Source organism: Podarcis tiliguerta, assembly GCF_965153285.1.
Source record: "Podarcis tiliguerta genome assembly, chromosome: 7".
Taxonomy (NCBI): Eukaryota; Metazoa; Chordata; class Lepidosauria; order Squamata; family Lacertidae; genus Podarcis; species Podarcis tiliguerta.
Genome location: NC_139540.1, coordinates 6101646 through 6122864, shown reverse-complemented (window position 1 = coordinate 6122864; position 21219 = coordinate 6101646). Strand labels below are relative to the sequence as shown.

Genomic DNA, 21219 nt, shown 5'->3' with positions numbered 1-21219 from the left:
AGGTGAGGGATGGAGGCAGCCAGCAGGCTCCCTCTTTTTTTGTGGCAAAGTCCACCCCCACAATGGTCTTTGGACAGGTGCGGTCTGGCAAATCTTAGATGGCAGTGGATGACCCAAAGGAGAACTTAAAATTTACTTTGAATAGTGTCTGCAAAAGCATGTACCAGTTCAAGTTGCATTGCCCTTCTTTTTCTATCCCCCAGTTGCCCTCCTTTGTTCTCAGTGATGTCCTCATGAAGCCAAATCTAATTGTCTATGTCATGCAGTGATATCATCCCTTCACCGCTATGTGATCGCTGATTGGCTGGGTTTATGCTTTTGAATTTGGTTGAGGTGCTCATCTCGCTTTCAGGCCAAGAGAGCTTTCCAGGTCATGTGGCCAGCAGGACTAAACCGCTTCTGGTGCAATGGAACACCGTGATGGAAACCAGAGTGCACGGAAATGCCGTTTACCTTCCTGCCACAGCGGTACCTATTTATCTACTTGCACTGGTGTGCTTTCGAAAAGCTAGGTTGGCAGGAGCTGGGACAGAGCAATGGGAGCTCATACCGTCATGGGGATTGAAACCACCGACCTTCTAATTGGCAAACCCTAGAGGCTCAGTGGTTTAGACCACAGCACCACCACCTTTACCTTCCCTAACTACCCCCAACTGATTCCCTACAAGTTGACACAAGCCCTGCAGGGATGGAAATCAGCTAAGAAGGGAAACTGCAGCAAAAAAATCAGCAGGCAGAGAAGAGGTTAAGAATTCTCCCTCCCTCCCTCATTTCTTTGCGGAAATATCCTGGTTTTACTTTTTATCCCCAAAATAGTCCACCGGGGTCTTTCTTACATCTGAGTGCCTGAAAAACACTGTTTGCCCACAGCTATCTTGGGTGACTTTTTCCAGAAATAATAATATTCCTGAGAAACAAGTCTCATAGTTAATCGTGCTTATAAATCTCTTGTTTATTGCTCTCTTGACTTTTTGCATTCAGTTGGGATATACATTAAAAATAATAATAATACCACCACCAATTTCTCAAAATTGTTCATCTCCTTTATTATTATCCTTCAAAGTTCTAAGTCACTGGTTGCTTCCAGACAGCATCCATTCTGATTTATTTGTGCAAAGTTTGTCGAGTGGTGAGACCATAGTGACTGCTTATTGAGCATCCATTCTGATTTGTTTGTGAGGCGATTGTACAAACATTGCATAAAACAGTTGTTATCTCACACTCTCCACTGCCTTTCCCCATCAATCTCCTTATTGCATAAAATTAACGATTTTGGAGTGAAAAGTGGATTTGCTGCATAAGAAGGCCAAATCAGCTGAAATTTGCCGGTCCACGGCTGACTTCCACTTGAACATAGCAATAGTCTGGAAGCACCCATCGCTAACATTTCCTTCTGTCGTAGTTGAAACTGTCTATAGGAGTGGCATCTGAACAACAAAACAAAACACCCTTCTATGTTTCAAGTTCTCTCCAAGTGATTGTGGAGAAGTGGACAGACCTGCCAAAATATGTAGCTGCGACTGTCCTTTGCTCTGTGGTTCCCAGCTTGAGGGAGCTGGTGCTGCTGCAAAGTCGGGATGCAGACTCCGTCCTGGGGTGCAAACCCAGGAACTGGCAATGAAGTGGAGACCTCGCCATATCATTCCCACAAGAGAAAGCCAGCCTGCCATTCTTGGTGCCACTGGAGAACCCAAGGAGTGTTGCTTCATATTTGAAGGTCAACGTGATGTTCTAAATTACTCTTAGGAAAGAGAATAGTGTCGCATATTCTGACATTTACAACAATGTACATGGGGACGCACCAGCCTTTAGGAGCTCGCTGTACTATTTGGTGAGGGCAGGGCCAGCGGGGTCCCTACAGCATTTGAGAAGGCCATAATGGCATTCGAGCCCGAGCCCTTGTTTACGCTGATGATGTCTCCACTGGTCTGCTCTGGCTCAGACTTCCTGAAGATGTTCTTCATGGTTGACTGGAAGTTGTTGGTGACAAAGCAGTAGACGATGGGGTCCATGCAGCTGTTGAGGCTGCTCAAGGTGACCGTCACGTGGTAGACGATCAAGCTGATGTCATTGGGCATGGCTGGGTTGATGGAGATGGCCAGTTGGCGTACGTGAAAGGGAGTGAAGCAGATCATGAAGATGATGAGGACCGTGATGAGGAGCTGCACTGCCCTCATCCGCCGCTCGCGACTCTGGTGCATGAGCGTCGGCTTGGAGAGGGCGCACATGATCCTGGTGGTGAAGAAGGTGATGATGACAAGAGGGAACAGGTACTCGCAGACCATGAGGGGCAGGATCTGGGCGATGCAGCACTCTGAGAACTGCATGGCCATGGTGAGGATTGAGAAGGTGACCACTGTGGCAAAGACCCAGATGAAAATGCAGATGCCTTTGGCATAGTTGGGGTTCCTCCACCGGCGGGAGGCTTCCACCTGGACAATGGCCAGGTAACGGTCGATGCAGATGCAGGTGAGGAAGAGGATGCTGCAATACATGTTGACGAAGTAGGTGAAGATGTGGACGAGGGCACACCTCTGGCAGTTCCTGGCGCTATAGTGCATGATGATCCGGATGGGCAAAGAGAAGCCCACCAGCAAGTCGGTGATGATCAGGTTGATGGTGTAGATGACCGAGGTGGTTTTCGTCTTGGTGCGGAAGCAGAAGACGTAGAGGGCCAGAGAGTTCAATACCACGCCCACCAGGAAAATGATGGCATTGATCACCACCAGCACTATCCACAGGGTATAAAACGTGTCCGACAGTTCTCCATCGAGGTGGACAAATTTGTTGAACAGGCTGTAAGTGGTGTAATTGGACGACACTGTGGAGTCATTGGAAGATGCCATGGTCGAGTGTTTTACAGGCACCTGCAAGACACCAAGCAAAGAGTCAGTCTCAGTTTCACATTTGCACAGAACTGTAATGTCAGGACCAATTGGTGTTAAAGAAAGATAGAACCTTTTTTATGTACGCCACAACAGCAGCAAGAATACTCATTGCAAAGTATTGGAAGACACAAGAGCTCCCCAGATGAAACTGATGGACTGAATGGCAGATGAAACTGATGGACTACATGGAAATGGCGGAAATGACTGGCAGAATCCGAGACCTGGGAGAAGAGTCGATGGAGGAAGATTGGAAAAAATTCAAAGTATATTTACAGAAATATTTCAAAATTAATGAATGTTAGAAGAATATTGGAATGAACTTACATGGTTTTAGCACAAGTGTTATTAAGAACTATATGAATATTAATTGTAAATGTGTTAAAGTGGAATATTTAAAGTTAAATTGTGTTAGGATAAATTATAGAACAAAAATTGAAGAAGAGGGAAAGGATTTGTTGAATTAGCAAATTTGAACTAGAATACAAAAAAGGGAGGTGCGAGGAAGTCGAGGAAATAAGCAAATGAAAGATATAGACATGAAATTTGGATGTGTGTTTAAATGTTTTTGTTTTGTTTTTGTTGTATTGTTGTATTGTATTTTTTATTGTTGATGTACTGTTTGTTGAATCTATGTATTGTTTTTCTCTATTGTCTCTCTTTTCATAACTATAAAATATTTAATAAATATTATTTTTTAAAAAAAACAAAAGCAGAACTGTAATGTCAGATGCTGGTGGTGGTTGCTCGTGAGTAACCAGGCAGGACTCCGACCTGTCTTTTACAGGTTTTATTTGTGCAAACTATTTACAGTGCAGATCCACAAAGTTCATGTCTGTCTTAGTCACTTGCAGAATCTGGGCGTGGCCCCCTCTGGTTTCTCCCCCAACACAAGAACTTTGGTACCCCAAGCCTCCTCCTCCCCTCCTTGCGTTTCACCCCTCTGCGCAAGCTGGGCGACAGAAGGGGCATGCGTCCCTCCTGGCCAGCCTGGCTAGGTGAGGCGCTGGGGCTCTCAGCAGCATCCTCAAGCCCTTTCCTCGCTTGGCTGGCCCCTTTGTGATGGCCTGGGATTCGGACTCGGACGCTGAACCTGAGGGATCCCAGCCTGCACAGGATTCTCCGCCTCCAGAACCAGCTGAGCCGGGGCTGGGGCATGAGCCTGAAGGTTCCTCACCTGTGCTAGACCCTCAGGTGCAGGCACCAGCTGAGTCTACTCTGGCTCCTGAGGTGATGGAGGACCCACTGCCTGCAGGTTCTCCACTCTCAGCCCCTTCAGAGGAAGCTGAGGTTGCCTCTGGGTCCGGTAACCCTCCAGCCGCTCCTGAGCTGCAGAGAGGCGGAGGGAACTAAGTTCCCGCAGGAGGAGTGCTCGCCTCCAGGCCAGGAGAGGCGACTCACCAGAGGATCGGGGCTGCACTATGCCTCAGGGCAGATAAAAGCCAGCCAGCCTGCCCCAGTCCCAAGTTGCGGGAGCAACATTGTTGGTTGCTAGTTCCTGCCTGAACCCTGTCCTGCTTTTTGGACAGAGCTCCTGACCCGCCCTGGCTCCCTGTTTGCATGCCTGTTCCTGACTACACCCGACTCCCTGCCCTGCACCCAGCTTCAGCTACTACGGACTGCCTCCACGTTGCACCTTTGACCACGGACCGGACTTGGACCTCGCCTCTCGGGTAACCCACCGGACCAGCACACCCAAAACTCAGGAGTTTTGGAGGCTCTCCGTATCCCAACGGGCCCCTGCCTCCCTCCCCTGTTCCAATGGCAGTCTGCTGACATGTAATGACAGTAATTCATGTTGAATCCCATGATTCTTTTTCGAAGCTGGAGATGCGAGGACTCAAAGCCTAGCCTGGCCCTACCCTTATTTCCAGATATGTCTGGATGCTCAGTGGTGAGGGAAACAGCAATTTGCACATGCCCATGAAACTGTTGTTGCTGTTGCCATATTGTTCTTACAGGAAACAGGTTGCAGGGCTTTTGTAGGGAAGCTAGGCTCAAAATCAAATCCTGATTGTGCAAGGACTCTGGGCCAGACTCCACACAGGCAATTGAGCTGAACATGTGGTGCAAAATCCCTCTACTTCCATGTGCAAATCTTTCTGCCTGAATAACAGTGCATGATTTTCGTATAAGGAACTTAAAATGAGGAGGGTCAGTTGGGGACAGTGAGAAATGTCCCTATTTACCTTTCCCGCCCCAACCTGGCCACAGTGATCCATGCGGCGGTTACTTCCAGGCTTGACTACTGTAACTCGCTCTATGCGGAGCTGCCCTGGAAACTGCCCCAGAAACTCCAGCGGGTGCAGAATGCTGCAGCGAGGCTCCTCACGGGGTCCTTGCCATGGGAGCATATTCACCCAGTGCTCTACCAGCTGCACTGGCTCACGGTGGAGTATAGGGTCAGGTTTAAGGTGCTGGTTTTGACCTTTATGTTGGTTTCTGTTTTCCTTCACTGTGCAGCGAAAGGGCTTGTCACGAGACAGGTGTTTACATTCCACAGTCTGTACTGTACTGTTGGAGTTTCTCACGGGAAAGGGAGACTGGATGTGTCGTACACTGGTTTCCTGTTTTTCACTGTGTTGTTTTCTCTCCAAGCTGTCGAGGAGAGAGGATGCTTTTCTGCTCCGGCAGAGGCAAGATGTCTTTCTGTAATATAACTGCTTTGAACTGTAAATAAAGCAACCAAGAGTATGCAGCACGTACTCCTCATCCTTCCGCAGGGCACGGAACTCTGCTTTAACCAACACGTGGTTATGGGCTCCAGAAGTCGAATCGGAGTGCCGGCAAAGGATCGGAATGCAGAGGGACAGATCGGATTGGAATCTGCTCTGCGCATAAACATGATTGATGAGGTATGTTGCTACTGCTCCGGGCAGCCTGCCAGCTTCTAGTTAATGGCTTTATGGCTGGACTTTGAACTTTTAAAGCCGTTTTGCCGGGAATAGGAAAATGGCTCCCAGGCTCAAGTTACTATGCTGGGGAAATCGAAAGTAACTTTTAAGTGCGCTTTTGGAATAAAGCAGGTGCAGCAGTGACGCAGCAAGATTTAAAGCAGCATATATGACGCTGAAGGCTAATGCCAGAGTCATGATGGCCCTTCAGGATGCTTGTGGGATTCCTAAGCTCAACAAGAAAAATTATGCCGACTGGGTTTTGTATGCAGAGGCAATTCTGCGGAAAGAGGGTTTGTTTGAGGTCATTACAGAAACCCCCCCAGCTCCAGTTACAGATGCATGGAAAGTTAAGGATTCCAAAGCACGGGGAACACTTACATTGATAGTATCCCCAGAAGAGCTCTGTCTATTGCGTGATAAGACCTCAGCCAGAGAAATTTGGGATTCTTTGAGAGAGGCTCACTTAAGGACAGAAGCTGGATCTACTATGTTTTACTTTAACAAGCTGCATAATATGGCTCTTGCTGAAGGTGGAGATGTGCGTTTACATCTGATGGAGATGCAAAATCTGAGACATGAGCTGCAACAGAGAGGACTCAACTTTCCAGAGGCTGTGTATTCTTTCATGATACTACAATCTTTGGGTTCAGGTTGGGAGTCTGTTGCAACCCAGATTGCTGTGCAGCCAACAGCTCAGCTAACAGTGGACTTTGTTACTGCCGTGGTGTTAAATGAAGCAGATCGCCGGGGTGCTAGCTGCATGGGCAAGGGGGAGTCTTCACAGACGTCATCCCATAGTGCAGTGGAACCACCAGATGGCGCCAAAGCTTTGAAGGCAGTGAAATGCTACTCGTGTGGACGTCTAGGCCATATGAAGAGGGAATGCAGATATCCCAGGGCCAAGACAGAGCAGCGCAGCGAAAGCTCATCGCGTGGAAAAGGCCGAGGCAAAGGCAAAGGTCCGGTGTCTAGGACAACGCAGCACAAGGCTATGGTTTCACGCTTCACTCCAAAGGTTGCAGAGGTCCAGAAGACGTCTAGATCTTTCTTCGTTGTTGATTCGGCGGCGACCCACCACATGTGCAACGATAAGAGACTTTTTGTGTCTTTTACACCGCAGGAAGGTGCGATTCACCAGGCGGATGACCACACTATTCCCAGTAAAGGCTACGGAACTGTTGTTCTTCACAGTTTGGACTTATCGATACAGAATGTCCTTTACGTGCCAGACGCCAAACATAATCTGCTCAGCGTTGGACAACTGAATGAGCGGAACATTGACGTTTCCTTCAAGAACAAGAAGTGCATCATCACAAAGAAGAATGACTATGAATTGCATGCTGAATATGTTGATCGTTTGTTTGTTTTGTATTATGATGATGTTGTGCAGGATGACACTTGTTGCATTGCAGGTTCTAACAAAAGTTTGCATGCAGGATGTATTCATGATTTTCATCGAAAATTTGGTCATTTGCATTTTGAGGCAGTATCTAAAATGCCTGCCTTGGTTGAAGGTATGACTATTAGACCCTGCAGGTACCACATGAAGTGCAAAGCATGCGCAGCAAACAAGGTGAAAATGGCTGCGAAAGGTAAGGTGTCTAGTAGGCAAGCTACGGAACCATACCAGATTATTCATGCTGATTTGGTTGGACCACTAGCGCCCTCTTTGGGTGGAAATAGGTACTTCATGGTTCTCATTGACGCATTTTCTAGATATATTTTTGTGTACAATCTCAAGCAGAAATCAGAGGCTTTTCCTAGGTTCAAGGAATTCTGTGCTTGGTTGGAAAATGTGCATGGTAAGAAGATAAAGACTCTTTTCAGTGATCGCGGGGGAGAATTCACTTCTCAGCAGTTTGAAGCTTTTCTGACTGAGAAAGGAATTCAACACGATTTGTCTAGTCCTCGCTCGCCATGGCAGAATGGACTTGCGGAACGGGCAAATCAGACATTGCTTCAAGGGTTAAAAACCTTGCTGCATGATGCCAATCTTCCAGAGAGTTATTGGGCCGAATCTCTCTCGTGTTTTGTTTACAGTTACAATCGCAGGTTATCTTCAGCGATTGGTTGTACCCCCTATGAGAAGATGTTTGGCAAGAAGCCATACATCAAACACATGAAAATTTTTGGTTCTGACATGTGGGTTCATTCACCACAAAATTCAAAGTTAAACAAGCGTGGATTGCATGGTATCTTTCTAGGTTATCAGAAAGGGTCTTACAGAATAATGATGACTGACTCTAAGACAATTAAGCTCACGAGAAGTGTTGAATACAATGCAAAGTGGGGGGAGAATGTGGGAATTTTCCAATGTTATCCTGATGACAGTGATGAGACTGAGGATAGTCAGAAGCAACCACAACAACCCACACCCACTGATGAAGGTTCTGAGTCTGAATCTGAAACTGAATCGGGTGATTCAGAGGATTTCAAGAGTGCGAAAGCCTCTATGCGACCCTCTGAAAGCTCTGATCAAGAATTGGAAGAACCATTGTTCACAATAGGTCGTTTTTCTCCTAAGAAGGAAGAGGAGAGTGTTGAAGACTTAAGGCTAATTCGTAGGTCACAGAGAGCCACAAAAGGCAAACCTCCAAAGAGATTTGCTGATGAATTTGCTACGATAGCAGTAACAGCTGTTAAAAGCTCCAAGAAGGTATTTGAACCTTCAAGTTTCCAAGAAATCCAGGGTTTGGATTCAAAGGAAGCTGAACCATGGTTAAATGCCATGAAGACTGAGCTTGATTCCTTGGAAAGGAACAAAACATGGGAGCTAGTTCCAGTAGTTCCAGGAATGAAACTGCTTGGAAGCAAATGGGTCTTCAAAGCGAAGACTGATCAAAATGGCAAGATAGTCAGACACAAAGCCAGATTGGTAGCCAGAGGTTTTGCACAAGTACCAGGTGAAGACTATCACGAGACCTACTCACCCACAGTGAGGTATGAAAGCATTAGGCTTATGCTCAAGCTAGCTGCAGAGGAAAATCTACACATTAGTCACCATGATATTAATACAGCTTTTCTGTACGGATCTCTGGATGAATCACTTTATATGCTTCCACCTGATGGCGTGCAGGTAAAACAGGGATTTGTTTGTGCTCTGAAGAAATCCCTTTATGGTCTCAAACAAAGTGCACGGTGTTGGCACACAAAACTCACTGAAGTATTGTTTTCTCTAGGTTTTCAGCAAGGGAAAGCTGATCCATGTGTATTTGTCAAAGAGGAGGGGCAAAAGAAACTGTACTGTTTGTTTTATGTTGATGATTTATTATTCTTTTGGAAAGATGTCGCAATGTACAATAACGCCCTAGCTCAACTGAAAGAGCACTTTGACATGAAAGATCTTGGTGAGGTAAACAACTACCTATCTCTAGAAATAGAGAGAGATCAAGATGGTAACATTCTAGTACACCAGTCACGGAAAATTGCTGATGTGTTAAACAAACTAAACCTGATGGATGCTAACCCTGTGGACACACCGATGACAACAGGTTATCAGGTAGATGACACTGGAGAAGCATTTTCTGACTCTACACTGTACAGAAGTGTGCTAGGCAAGCTAAACTTCATTGCCAGATGTTCAAGACCAGACATTGCTGTTAGCTGTAATTTGCTAAGCAGACAAGTCAACAATCCTAGTGTCAAGGATTGGAAAGCTCTGAAACGCATAGCGCGGTATTTGAAAGGCACTATGCATTACAGACTGAGATTTAACAATCAGAAGTCTGGTGGTCTTGAGATATTTGCAGATGCAAGTTTTGGAAGTGACACTGAAGACAGGAAAAGTACGTCTGGAGTTTGCTACATGTACAATCAGGGTCTGTTTGATTGGTCATGCAAGAAGCAAACAACAGTTAGCTTAAGTACTTGTGAAGCTGAACTGAATGCACTGTCTTATTCACTTAAGGATTGTGAATGGTTGATACAATTGTGCAAAGATATGAAAATTCCTGTCAAATGTCCAATCCAGGTTTACCAGGACAACAAAGCATGTTTGGCTTTGCTGAAGTCTGAAGGTTGTAAGCAAAGCACGAAGCACTTGCAATTAAAATTGCAGCATGCTAGGGAATGTATTCAGAAGGGACTCGTAACGGTGTCCTATATGCCAGGTAATAAAATTCCTGCTGATGTATTATCCAAGATTGTATCAAGGGATCAACACTGTACCTATGTGCAGAAGTTGGGTTTGTACTGATATTGTACGAACACGCTGCCCAGTGATGTTCACAGAAAGGGGGAGGATGTTGGTTTCTGTTTTCCTTCACTGTGCAGCGAAAGGGCTTGTCACGAGACAGGTGTTTACATTCCACAGTCTGTACTGTACTGTTGGAGTTTCTCACGGGAAAGGGAGACTGGATGTGTCGTACACTGGTTTCCTGTTTTTCACTGTGTTGTTTTCTCTCCAAGCTGTCGAGGAGAGAGGATGCTTTTCTGCTCCGGCAGAGGCAAGATGTCTTTCTGTAATATAACTGCTTTGAACTGTAAATAAAGCAACCAAGAGTATGCAGCACGTACTCCTCATCCTTCCGCAGGGCACGGAACTCTGCTTTAACCAACACTTTAAAGCCCTATGCGGCCTAGGACCCTCGTACCTACAGGACCGCCTCTCCTGGTATGTCCCGCAGAGGACCTTAGAGGTCCTGGGCCCTAAGGAAGCCAGACTATCCTCCACCAGGGCCAGGGCTTTTTCAGTGATGGCTCCGACCTGGTGGAATGCTCTGTCCATGAGACCAGGGCCCTGCAGGACTTGATCTCCTTCCGCAGGGCCTGTAAGACAGAGCTATTCTGCCTGGCCTTCAATTTGAATTAGCTTGATCCTCTATTCCCTTTCCCCCTTTACTCTTCTATGAAGAAACCCTCTCTGGGACCCCATATTTAAATTCTTCTTTCTTTCTTTCTTTCCCAAAATGACCCCTGAATTTTAGAATTTTATTGATATTGACGCTGTATTTTATGCTGTTTTCAAGCCGCATTTTAATCAACGTTTTATATTTGCTGTTAGCCACTCTGAGCCCAGTTTTTAAACCCGGAAGGGCGGGGTATAAATAAAAAAATTATTTATTTATTTATTATTTTGGTTTGAGTTGTGTCGGAGGGTATTTGCCTAACCCAGAGACTGTGAAGATGTGGAGGTGCTCAGCTCCTGGCTTTTCCAGCTGCAAGGACCTTAAAAGGTAAAGGGACCCCTGACCATTAGGTCCATTAGGTCCATACCCTCCAACATAACTCAGATCAAAACAGGGACATCTCTCACTCTCCCCAACTGACCCTCCTCATTTTAAGTTCCTTATACGAAAATCATGCACTGTTATTCAGGTAGAAAGTTTTGCACATGGAAGTCGAGGGGTTTTGCACCATGTCCTTCAGGGTGGTTGCAGCTCCCCTTCCTGCCTGGCTCTGATTCCTTTCTCCCAGTTTCATGCAGAGAGTCTCTCTTCTGCTCTTCACAGCAGCCTCTTCTTCCTGCCTCTCAGCCTTCATCAGGGGCACTGGAGGAGCCCTCTCTGAAGGCACAGCCAGCCCTTCTCACTTTCCACAAAAGTAAAATACCATATTTGGCCAATCTGAGCTGGAGCAGAGCAAGAACTTGCCAAGAGACAAAGCGAACCGTTTGAAAGAAAGAAAGAAAGTTTTAACCCTTCATTTATAAATAAAATGATAAATCACTGGGAGAAAGTTTAAACACAGAGGTTTTGGAGAATTAAACAGGGTTGGGATTTTTTTTTTTGCCCAGCAGCAGGAGCAAGGAAGAGGTAATAATAGTAATAACTTTGATTCAAGTCTGGGAGATGCAGGAAGCCAGAAACATTAATGCAGACGATTTGTTTAAATTGCGCTCTTTTGAGTTTCCATGCCAGGAAAATGCATCTTTGTATCTCGCCTTCTTTCTCAGGAATGTAGGAAAATGTCTTATACTTGAGGCTGTGTTCCCACCATACATTGAATTCACTCCGATACCTTTTTAAGCAGTCATGGCTTCTCCCAAAGAATTCTGGGAGCTGCAGTTTGCTAAAGGAGCTGGGAGTTGTTAGGAAACCGCTGTGCCCTATGCCATTCTCAGAGTGGTCTTACAATCAATCCATCTAGTCCAGTGTTGTCCAATAGGGAGCTGGATATTTCAGGTCCTTAAGGTCGCGGGTGGCACTGTGGGTTAAACCACAGAGCCCAGGACGTGCCGATCAGAAGGTTGGCAATTCGAATCCCCACGACAGGGTGAGCTCCCGTTGCTCGGTCCCTGCTCCTGCCAACCTAGCAGTTGGAAAGCACGTCAAAGTGCAAGTAGATAAATAGGTACCGCTCTGGCGGGAAGGTAAACGGCGTTTCCGTGCGCTGCTCTGGTTCGCCAGAAGCAGCTTAGTCATGCTGGCCACATGACCCGGAAGCTGTACGCTGGCTCCCTCGGCCAATAAAGCGAGATGAGCGCCGCAACCCCAGAGTCGGTCAAGACTGGACCTAATGGTCAGGGATCCCCTTTACCTTTAAAATGTTTTTGTTTAGACAAGCCTACCTAGATGTTTAGAAAGCTGGTGTGAGTTTTAATCTGTTTTTCGTCTATTGTTAGTTTAACTTTTTGAAAGTCTTGTGTTGCGTTATTCTTGCTAAGTTTTCTTATCGATAATAGCATTGTTTTATCTTTTTTATAAATCGCTTTGCAGGTTGTTGTCCCCCCCCCCCTTTTTAAAGTCAAGTGGTGTACACATTTTATGAAATCAATCAACAACAGACGTCTAGTGTCCAGTACAACTTATTACCAAACTGAAAACTATGGAGAGACCTGGTCTGAATAGAGATATTGGATTCTTGTCTCATTATACATGCTAAAGCTATTTTTGGTCACCGGCATACTATCCCTTGCTTTTTCCTGTAGGACTAACTGCAGTCATTATCAGTCATCAACAGATTTACCACACCCATTGAGCCAATCACCCATCTCCTACTACCCTTCTGAGAAATACCCCACCCCACCCTCCCACTATATATAAGGGTCTGTTTCAGTGTATCTAAAGAAGTGTGCATTCACACAAAAGTTCATACCTAGATCAAACTTAGTTGGTCTTTAAGGTGCTACTAGACTATTTTTTTATTCAGTTCAAGGGAAGTGATAGTATCACTTTATCCTGCCTTGGTCAGACCACACCTGGAATACAATTCTGGACACCGCAGTCTAAGAAGGATGTTGACAAGCTGGAACATGTACAGAGGAGGGCAACCAAGGTGATCAAGGGTCTGGAAAGCAAGCCTGATGAGGAACAGTTGAAGGAGCTGAATATGTTTAGCCTGGAAAAGAGGAGACTGAGAGGAGATATGATGACCATCTTCAAATATCTCAAGGGCTGTCACATGGAAGAGGGAGCAAGCTTGTTTTCTCCTGCTCTGAAGGGTAGGACCTGAGAACCAATGGCTTCAAGTGACAAGAGATGAGATTTTGACTAGATACCGGTATATGGAAGAGATTTCTGGCAGTAAAAACTGTTTGACAGTGGAACAGACTCCCTTGGGAGGTTATGGACTCTCCTTCCTTGGAGGTTTTTAAGCAGAGGTTAGATGGCCATCTGACATGGATGCCTTAGTCGAGATTCCTGCATTTCAGGGGGATGGACTAGATGATCCTGGGGGCATAGCTGTCAACTCCACCCCCCTTTTAAGGGAAATTCCCTTATTCCGAATAGGATTCCTCGCAAGAAAAGGGAAAAGTTGACAGCTATGCCTGGGGGTCACTCCCAACTCTACAATTGTATGATTCAATCCATCAATCAAAATATCACAGAACTTGCTCCAGAACTTACCTTGCAAAAACCCGCTCTTTAAAGCTCAACTGGAGCAAACACAAATCTGTTGGGAATCCGGAATGGAAATTTGATCCAATTCAGCTTCAGAGAGTGGCTTTTTGCGGGAAAAGCTCTGATCCAAACAACCCACAGACTCAGACATGGAACATTAAAGTGGGGAGCTCTCCCTGGAAAGAGCAGGGAGTGTGGCTAAGTCCTTCTTGTTGGGTTGTGCATTTGGGGTTGTTGTTGTTGTTTTTATCTCCCAAGCTTTGTCTTCTCAGGGTACTTTCCTTGCTGAAGTCACAGCGGCTAAAAATATTCCCTTGATTTGAAGAGCTCTCTTAAAAGAGACACTGCGTCGGGGCTGAGTGGAATTGGTTCCTCACTCATCTCTATATTTATCGGCGCACACACTTCAAGCCTCGTAAAAAACATTTTATTGGGGAGGCTGGGACAATTATATTGTGTATACACATCCCCTCAGCTCCCACACACAAGCCCATCACAAGCTTTGGAAGGAAAAGTCAGATAGCAGCTCAGGGCCAAAACAGGACAGCCTCTAAATGTGTCACATTGAGCTAGAAATCTTGATTTTTCTTCCCAAAGTAGAGGTATACATGGGTTGGGCTGGGGGAGCAGGGAAGGATCTTAATAGGGAACACAGAGCGGGAGGAGACACATATCTCTTCCCAGCACAGTACAATTGATTTCAGTCTCCAAACCAGGCCAGGCACCAGTGATGGTCACCAACTTGGATGGCTTCCAAAGAGGATTGGACAAATTCATACAGGAGAAAGCTATCGATGGCTCCTTGCCAGGATGGCTGTGTTGTGCCTCCACTGTTGGAGGCAGCAATTCTTCTGAATACCAGTTGCTGGAAACCACAGGAGGGGAGAGGTCCCTTGAGCATGAATCCTGCTTGCTGGTTTTCTGCAGGCATCTGGTTGGCCACTGAACTAGGTGGGCCATTGATCTAATCCAGCAGGTTCTTCTCGTGTTCTATGACGAGAATGGGTCCAGATCATCCATTTTACGCAAAAACACTTGGAACCTCACGGCCACCACCTATCGGAACACCTTGCCCCCAAAAGGGAGGTTGACCATTGGCCAATAGTACCCCAGATCTCTTTCCCGCTATTGGCACCATTTGTCGATTGACTCTTTTATTTTGCTGCATTCCCATCCCACCTTCCCTGCAAGATCTCAGGGCAACTTGCATGGCTCTCCTCCATTTTATCCTCCCAACAACCCTGCGAGGTATGACAGACTGAGAGGCGGTGATGGATCCCTTGGACAAAAAAACAAGGACATCAGCCAGGAATACCAAAGCAAAACAGCAGCCAGTAGGCTTGGTCTTTATTGGAGACTGTCACGACAGGACTCCCACCTGCCACAAGGTGGAACAAGATGGAAGCCCTGAACAAAAGAGAACCCAAACTTTTATTAGCTGCTAATCTCCATGTTACACCCCCCCAAACCACATCACTCATACATCACGGTTACATCATGAAAGGGGAGGTCTGGTGGCAGTAATCTGAGCATCCTGGACCCTGCCCCATGGTTCTCCTTGCCCTCCACCAAACACCCATCAAGTGTAACAAAAAAGATCTTTACATTTCCCTGTTTCCCAGCCAAGTTAATCACACCCTTGTGTCTTCATCTGGGTTTGTTATTTCTGGAATGGCTACCTGTCTGGCACTCAGGTATCAGGATGCCAGGGATTATCACTCAGGCAGACGGGCTGCTGAGTAACTGAGCTCACATGTCTATATGAATTTCTGAAGTTTTCCCTGTGAGCCAGTACATAGATACATTGATCAGTGAATTCTTACATTTGATATCATGCAGCAGAGGCCCTTGGAACAGCTAGGAAGAAACTGTGATGAAGTGTTTTGTGGGGACAAATCACAAAAGTCACAAAAGTGATTGTGCTGATTTTGGTAGTGGGCTGCATGTGCATGATATCTGCTGGAGGGGCAACCCCCCAACCTATACATAAATTCCTGCAACACACCCAATGCCCTTCATTGTTGAAAGATTCAGTACACACATAAAAGGAACTGGTCCCCCCCCCCTGCAGTGCAGCAACTATGGAACTTCCTTCCCCAAGAAGCAGTGAGGGCCACCAGTTTGGATGGCTTTAAAAAGAGGATTGGACAAATTCATGGAGGAGGGGAGGGCAATTGATGCCTACAGGCCGTGATGGCTCTGCTCTGCTTCTGGGTACCAGTTTCTGGAAACCACAGAAGAGGAGAATGGTCTTGTGCTTGAATCCAGGTTGATGGTTTCTCACTGGCATCTGGTTGGCCATGGTGAGAACAGGATGCTGGACTAGATGGGCCATTGGCCTCATCCAGCAGGCTCTCTTCATATTCTTACATAGCACAAGATGCTGAGACTCCATAAGAAAACCAGAGCCCTGCTGAATCAGACCAAAGACCCAGCCAGTTTAGTGTCCTGATTCCTACATTGGCCAACTTCGCACCAAACACGAAACCCATCTAAGCCAATGAGAAGAAGAAGAGGAGGAGGAGGAGGAGGAGGAGTTTGGATTTGATATCCTGCTTTATCACTACCCGAAGGAGTCTCAAAGCGGCTAACAATCTCCTTTCCCTTCCTCCCCCACAACAAACACTCTGTGAGGTGAGTGAGGCTGAGAGACTTCAGAGAAGTGTGACTGGCCCAAGGTCACCCAGCAGCTGCATGTGGAGGAGTGGGGAAGATTATGAGTCCACCGCTCTTAACCACTCTTAACAACTACACCACACTGGTTCTCGGTGCTGCATCCTTTGGTACCGAATTCTGTAGTTTAACTATGCCAGGGGTCAGCATTTTTTTTCAGCAGGGGGCCGGTCCACTGTCCCTCAGACCTTGTGGGGGGCTGGACTATATTTTGAAGGGGGGGAATGAACGAATTCCTATGCCCCGCAAAGAACCCAAAGATGCATTTTATATAAAAGCACACATTCTACTCATGTAAAAACACGCTGATTCCCAGACCATCCGCAGGCCGGATTTAGAAGGCGATTGGGCCACATCTGGCCTCTTGGCGTTAGTTTGCCTATCCATGAACTATAAAGAGGTGGCTCCTTTCCCTCTCTCCTGCATCTCACTCTTGCATCAGAATAAATACAGCACTGTCTTTCAACCACCAACAGGGCATGAAGGCCATCTCTCCCAGAAATTTGGGCGCAGGGAATCCCGGCCTCTTGACGAAGAGGTTCCATCTCCCAGTTAAGAGCCGCTGATCCTCCTCTGTCTTCCCTTTGGAAGACGATGTGATGCTTAAACAATTTCCGCGCTCCCAGTTTTGTAGCACGGCATTCAATGGGGAGCGTGGCTTGTTGCCATATGGACAAGTTACCCGAATCCAGCTTTGAGCGGGGGGAGCGGGTAGCCCCCACCCTCACACCAAACTACATCTGGTCTCCTCGAGTGTAACGAAAGGTGTTTATTCTAAGGACACAGTGGCAAATACACACACTGTAAACATCCTCTTGCTGCGCTAATCCCCGGACAGATGTACTATTTATATAAAACTGTTAACTGCCTAATAAGGGTGAAATGACACCGGGGAAGATTTACAGACACCACACGCACTCTCTCCCTCTCGGCTGAGCTTTGAGAGGACACTTTGCAGTTGCTGCAAGGCTGCTGACTTAAAGATACAAGGCTGCTGTGTTAAGAAACAACAACACAAACATCAGCACCCACAGGTTCCTCTGAGCTTGAGCAGTTTCTGACGTACCCACAGCTGATTGCCTGGGGGGCAAAGATGGAAAGATTTAGAGCAGGCTAGCATAGTATAGTTAAAGCTATAGTTTTCCCAGTAGTGATGTATGGAAGTGAAGCTGGACCATAAAGAAGGCTGGTCGCCAAAGAATTGATGCTTTTGAATTCTGGTGCTGGAGGAGACTCTTGAGAGTCCCATGGACTGCAAGAAGATCCAACCTCTTCATTCTGAAGGAAATCAGCCCTGAGTGCTCACTGGAAGGACAGATCGTGAAACTGAGGCTCCAATACTTTGGCCACCTCATGAGAAGAGAAGACTCCCTGGAAAAGACCCTGGTGTTGGGAAAGGAGAAGGGGACGACAGAGGACGAGATGGTTGGACAGTGTCCTCGAAGCTACCAGCATGAGTTTGACCAAACTGTGGGATGCAGTGGAAGCAAGAGTGCCTGGCGTGCTCTGGTCCATGGGGTCACGAAGAGTCGGACACGACTAAACAACAACAACAACAAGCATTAATGGTGTGACCCTTCAAACCGAATACCTGCAGCGGATCATGCCCTTGACAGTCTCTCTGTTTGTCTAGGACCAAGATCTGCCTCACCCAGCACCTGCACACCAGGTGCCCAGGAAAGGTCACAACAAGGCATGTGCTAAAAACCCATTGCCGGGCACTTGAGGGCAAAAACACAACCCCAAAGGCCAAAGATGGAAGATCTCAAACACAGCCAAGTACAGGTATTTGGAGGCAGGGGTAGGATTCCAGACTAGTCCTGCTTCTGTAGCCCTCTTCCTCATCTCTTACAGCAGCTACAGCAACAGAAGCCAAACTCCCAGGAAATGCCATGGATTTGGACAGCTGGCACCTTCCTGTATTACTAATATTATTATTCCATTGACATTCATAGCCTTCAAAGAACCTCAGGACGTAGGCATGGATTTCCCCCACTAAATCTTATATATATATATGTATATACACACACACACATATCAATTCCAACAGTCATACAACTTAACTTCTCATCTTATACAACATTTTAGACTTCCGTCAACACCTCTGATGATTTTCGGTTCTCTATCACTAATTATGCATTTCTTAATTTCTATATTACATTTAATTATCTTTAACTAATAATTCTTTCTTGCAATATTTCAAATAGTTCACCTTACAAAGCTTCTTGCAATCCTACTAGCATAATCTGTTCATCACAATTGCTTTTCAAATAGTTCGTAAATTTACTCCAGTCTTCTGAGAATCTCTGGTCCCGCAGGTTTTGAATCCTTCCTGTGAATTTATCTAACTCTGCATAGTCCATCAATTTCATCCTTGGATTTCCCCCACTAAATCATCACAACTGCCCTTCTAGTTGCTAAGTTGGACTACCTGATGGTCCTTCAACGAGATTCATGGCTGGATGGGGTTGTGCACAGGTGAGGAGCCAACAGCATGTGTTTGTGTACAATGGGGAGGGAACCTTGGAAGGTGACTTGGAAACGACAACTAATCCAGAATGCGGCAGCAAGACTGGTGACTGTGGACTGTTGCCTGGACCATATCACACTGGTTCTAAAGGATCTTCACTGACTCCATGTACGCACAAGTCAAAGTGTTGGTGCTGACCTTTAAAGCCCTGAACGGCCTCAGTTCAGTAGACCTGAAGGAGCGTCTCCACCCCATCGTTCATCGTTCACTGAGGTCCAGCTCTGAGGGCCTTCTGGTGGTTCCCTCACTGCTAGAAGTGAAGCTAAAGGGAACCAGGCAAAGGGCCTTCTCGGTGGTAGAGCCCTCCCATCAGGTGTCAAGGAGATAAAGAACTACAGTGGTACCTCGGGTTACATACGCTTCAGGTTACAGACACTTCAGGTTACAGACTACGCTAACCCAGAAATAGTACCTCGGGTTAAGAACTTTGCTTCAGGATGAGAACAGAAATCGTGAGGCAGCGTGGCGGCAGCAGGAGGTCCCATTAGCTAAAGTGGTGCTTCAGGTTAAGAACAGTTTCAGGCTAAGAACGGACCTCCAGAACGAATTACGGTAAGTTCTTAACCTGAGGTACCACTGTACACACGTTTTAGAAGATATTTGAAGGTAGTCCAGTGTTAGGAATTCTTTTATGTTTGACATTTTATTATGTTTTTATATTCTGCTGGAAGCTGCCCAGAGTGGTTGGGGAAACCCAGCCAAATGGGTGGGGTAATAATAATAATAATAATAATAATAATAATAATATGATGCATGTTCTCCTCCACATGCAGGTGCAAGGCTGTTCTGGAAGTGGCTGTCTAACGTGCAACTCTAAACCATCTTCCTTGCATGACCCACCTGGTTGCGTCCCTGATTGGCTCACGGATGGAGGATCTGCACAAAAACTTACTTCTGGTTTCTGGTTGGCTCCCTGGAGAAAGCTTTGCTAAGGGATACTGAAGGGGAGCAGCTGGCATGGGGACCAGGGTTTAAAGGTAAAAAGGGATGGGTTATGATGATGCTTCTTGTCAAGGTGAGAGGTTTGTGGAGTCCCTGGTAGTTTCACATGGGATTTTAGAAGGGATTCAACACACATTGGCTACTGTGGATAAAATCAAACCATCAGCCCCCACTAGTCTGCTGTGATTTGCAGAACCTCTCTTCCGCTAGAGATGGGGAAGAAATTTGGTTTACCTGATTTGCACATCCTGAAACACCGTTCTGCATGTGGCTTTCAGTAATATAATACATTTTTTGCATATTACTATTGCTAACATAATGCGTTTGTTCCCCATATACCCCTGTTATACACATTTTGGAGTTGGGGAACTGCGTTGGAAATTTTGGAGAAATGTAGAAGCTGCATATTGCTTCAGCTAATAGCCAAATACTGGCGACGTTCTTTTGCATTATTATATATCTATTGTAAGTTGAACACACTATACCCTGGCCAGTTTAAGGGGGAGAAGTAGCAACAAATCAAAATGTAAATAAAAAAAAAAAAATCAAAACATTATTTTCCTTGGGGGGGGGGGATGTTAAATTAAAACCAGAAGTCATTTCTTAAATGGGAAACAGAAAGCAAGCTGAGGTCTCTGACCGGGGTCAGATGAGGACATTCTTTCCCCCAACCAAAGGATTCTGGGAACTGTAGTTCACCCCCACAAAGCTGCAGTTCTCAGCACTAACTACAGCTCCCAGGGTTCTTTGGGGTGAGGGGATGTGTGCTTTAAAAGACCAGTGTCCATGCATTCTGGGCTGTGGAGAAGCAGAGACAGTAAAAACAAGAATAAAATCTTACCTATGGAATCGGTGCTTTTCATTCAAGATGCTTGGGAGTTATTCCAAATGGAAAGTAATGCCTCCAGAAGAAGAAGAAAAATTCCCCCTCTCTTTTCTTTCTTTCTTTCTTTCTTTCTTTCTTTCTTTCTTTCTTTCTTTCTTTCTTTCTCCTTCTAAATATAGCGATTGGACGCAAAGACAGGCAGCAGAGTGTGGAATAGGCACTGGAAACCGAAAAGAGAGAGAGAGAGGGGAAAAAAATGAAACTCCTTGTCTTCTGTCAGTAGTCCAAACTGCTTTGCAAGTTCCTGGCTCGCTGCCTCAAACCTCTGGAAATTTATGAAGTGGCATGGGACTTGCTGAGTATTTAAGGCTTGTGGGGTGGCTTTATAATTTATTTATTTATTTATTTATTTATTTATTTATTTATTTATTTTATTTAGGGCCAAGGCGTGGAGGGGGGGGGTCAGAACCCTCTGTGTCCCTTTGCTTGTGAGCGAATATGCTCAAGGTGGCTTAGAGAGACACAGAGAGATACGAAGTTAAAACCCAATAAACATTAATCTAGAATCCAAACACACACACACACACACACACACACAATATAAAGAGGGAGGCAAGGCTTAAAATCTAGATTCCAGCAGCACGAAGGCAACCGGAAAAGAAGAATGTGCTTCTGGTTTTTCTGA

The 21219-nt window shown here is 45.9% G+C and overlaps 1 protein-coding gene across 1 annotated transcript; it reads right to left on the bottom strand.

The window, feature by feature from the left end:
* Window positions 1–963: 963 nt before the first annotated feature.
* Window positions 964–20699, bottom strand: GPR20 (G protein-coupled receptor 20). The gene is made up of 2 exons (XM_083449079.1): window positions 20550–20699; window positions 964–2867 (listed from the first exon to the last, which is right to left on the bottom strand). The coding sequence occupies exon 2, from the start codon at window positions 2844–2846 to the stop codon at window positions 1809–1811; it is 1038 nt and encodes a 345-aa protein (XP_083305205.1). The 5' UTR covers window positions 2847–2867; window positions 20550–20699; the 3' UTR covers window positions 964–1808.
* Between the last annotated feature and the right edge of the window lie 520 nt (window positions 20700–21219).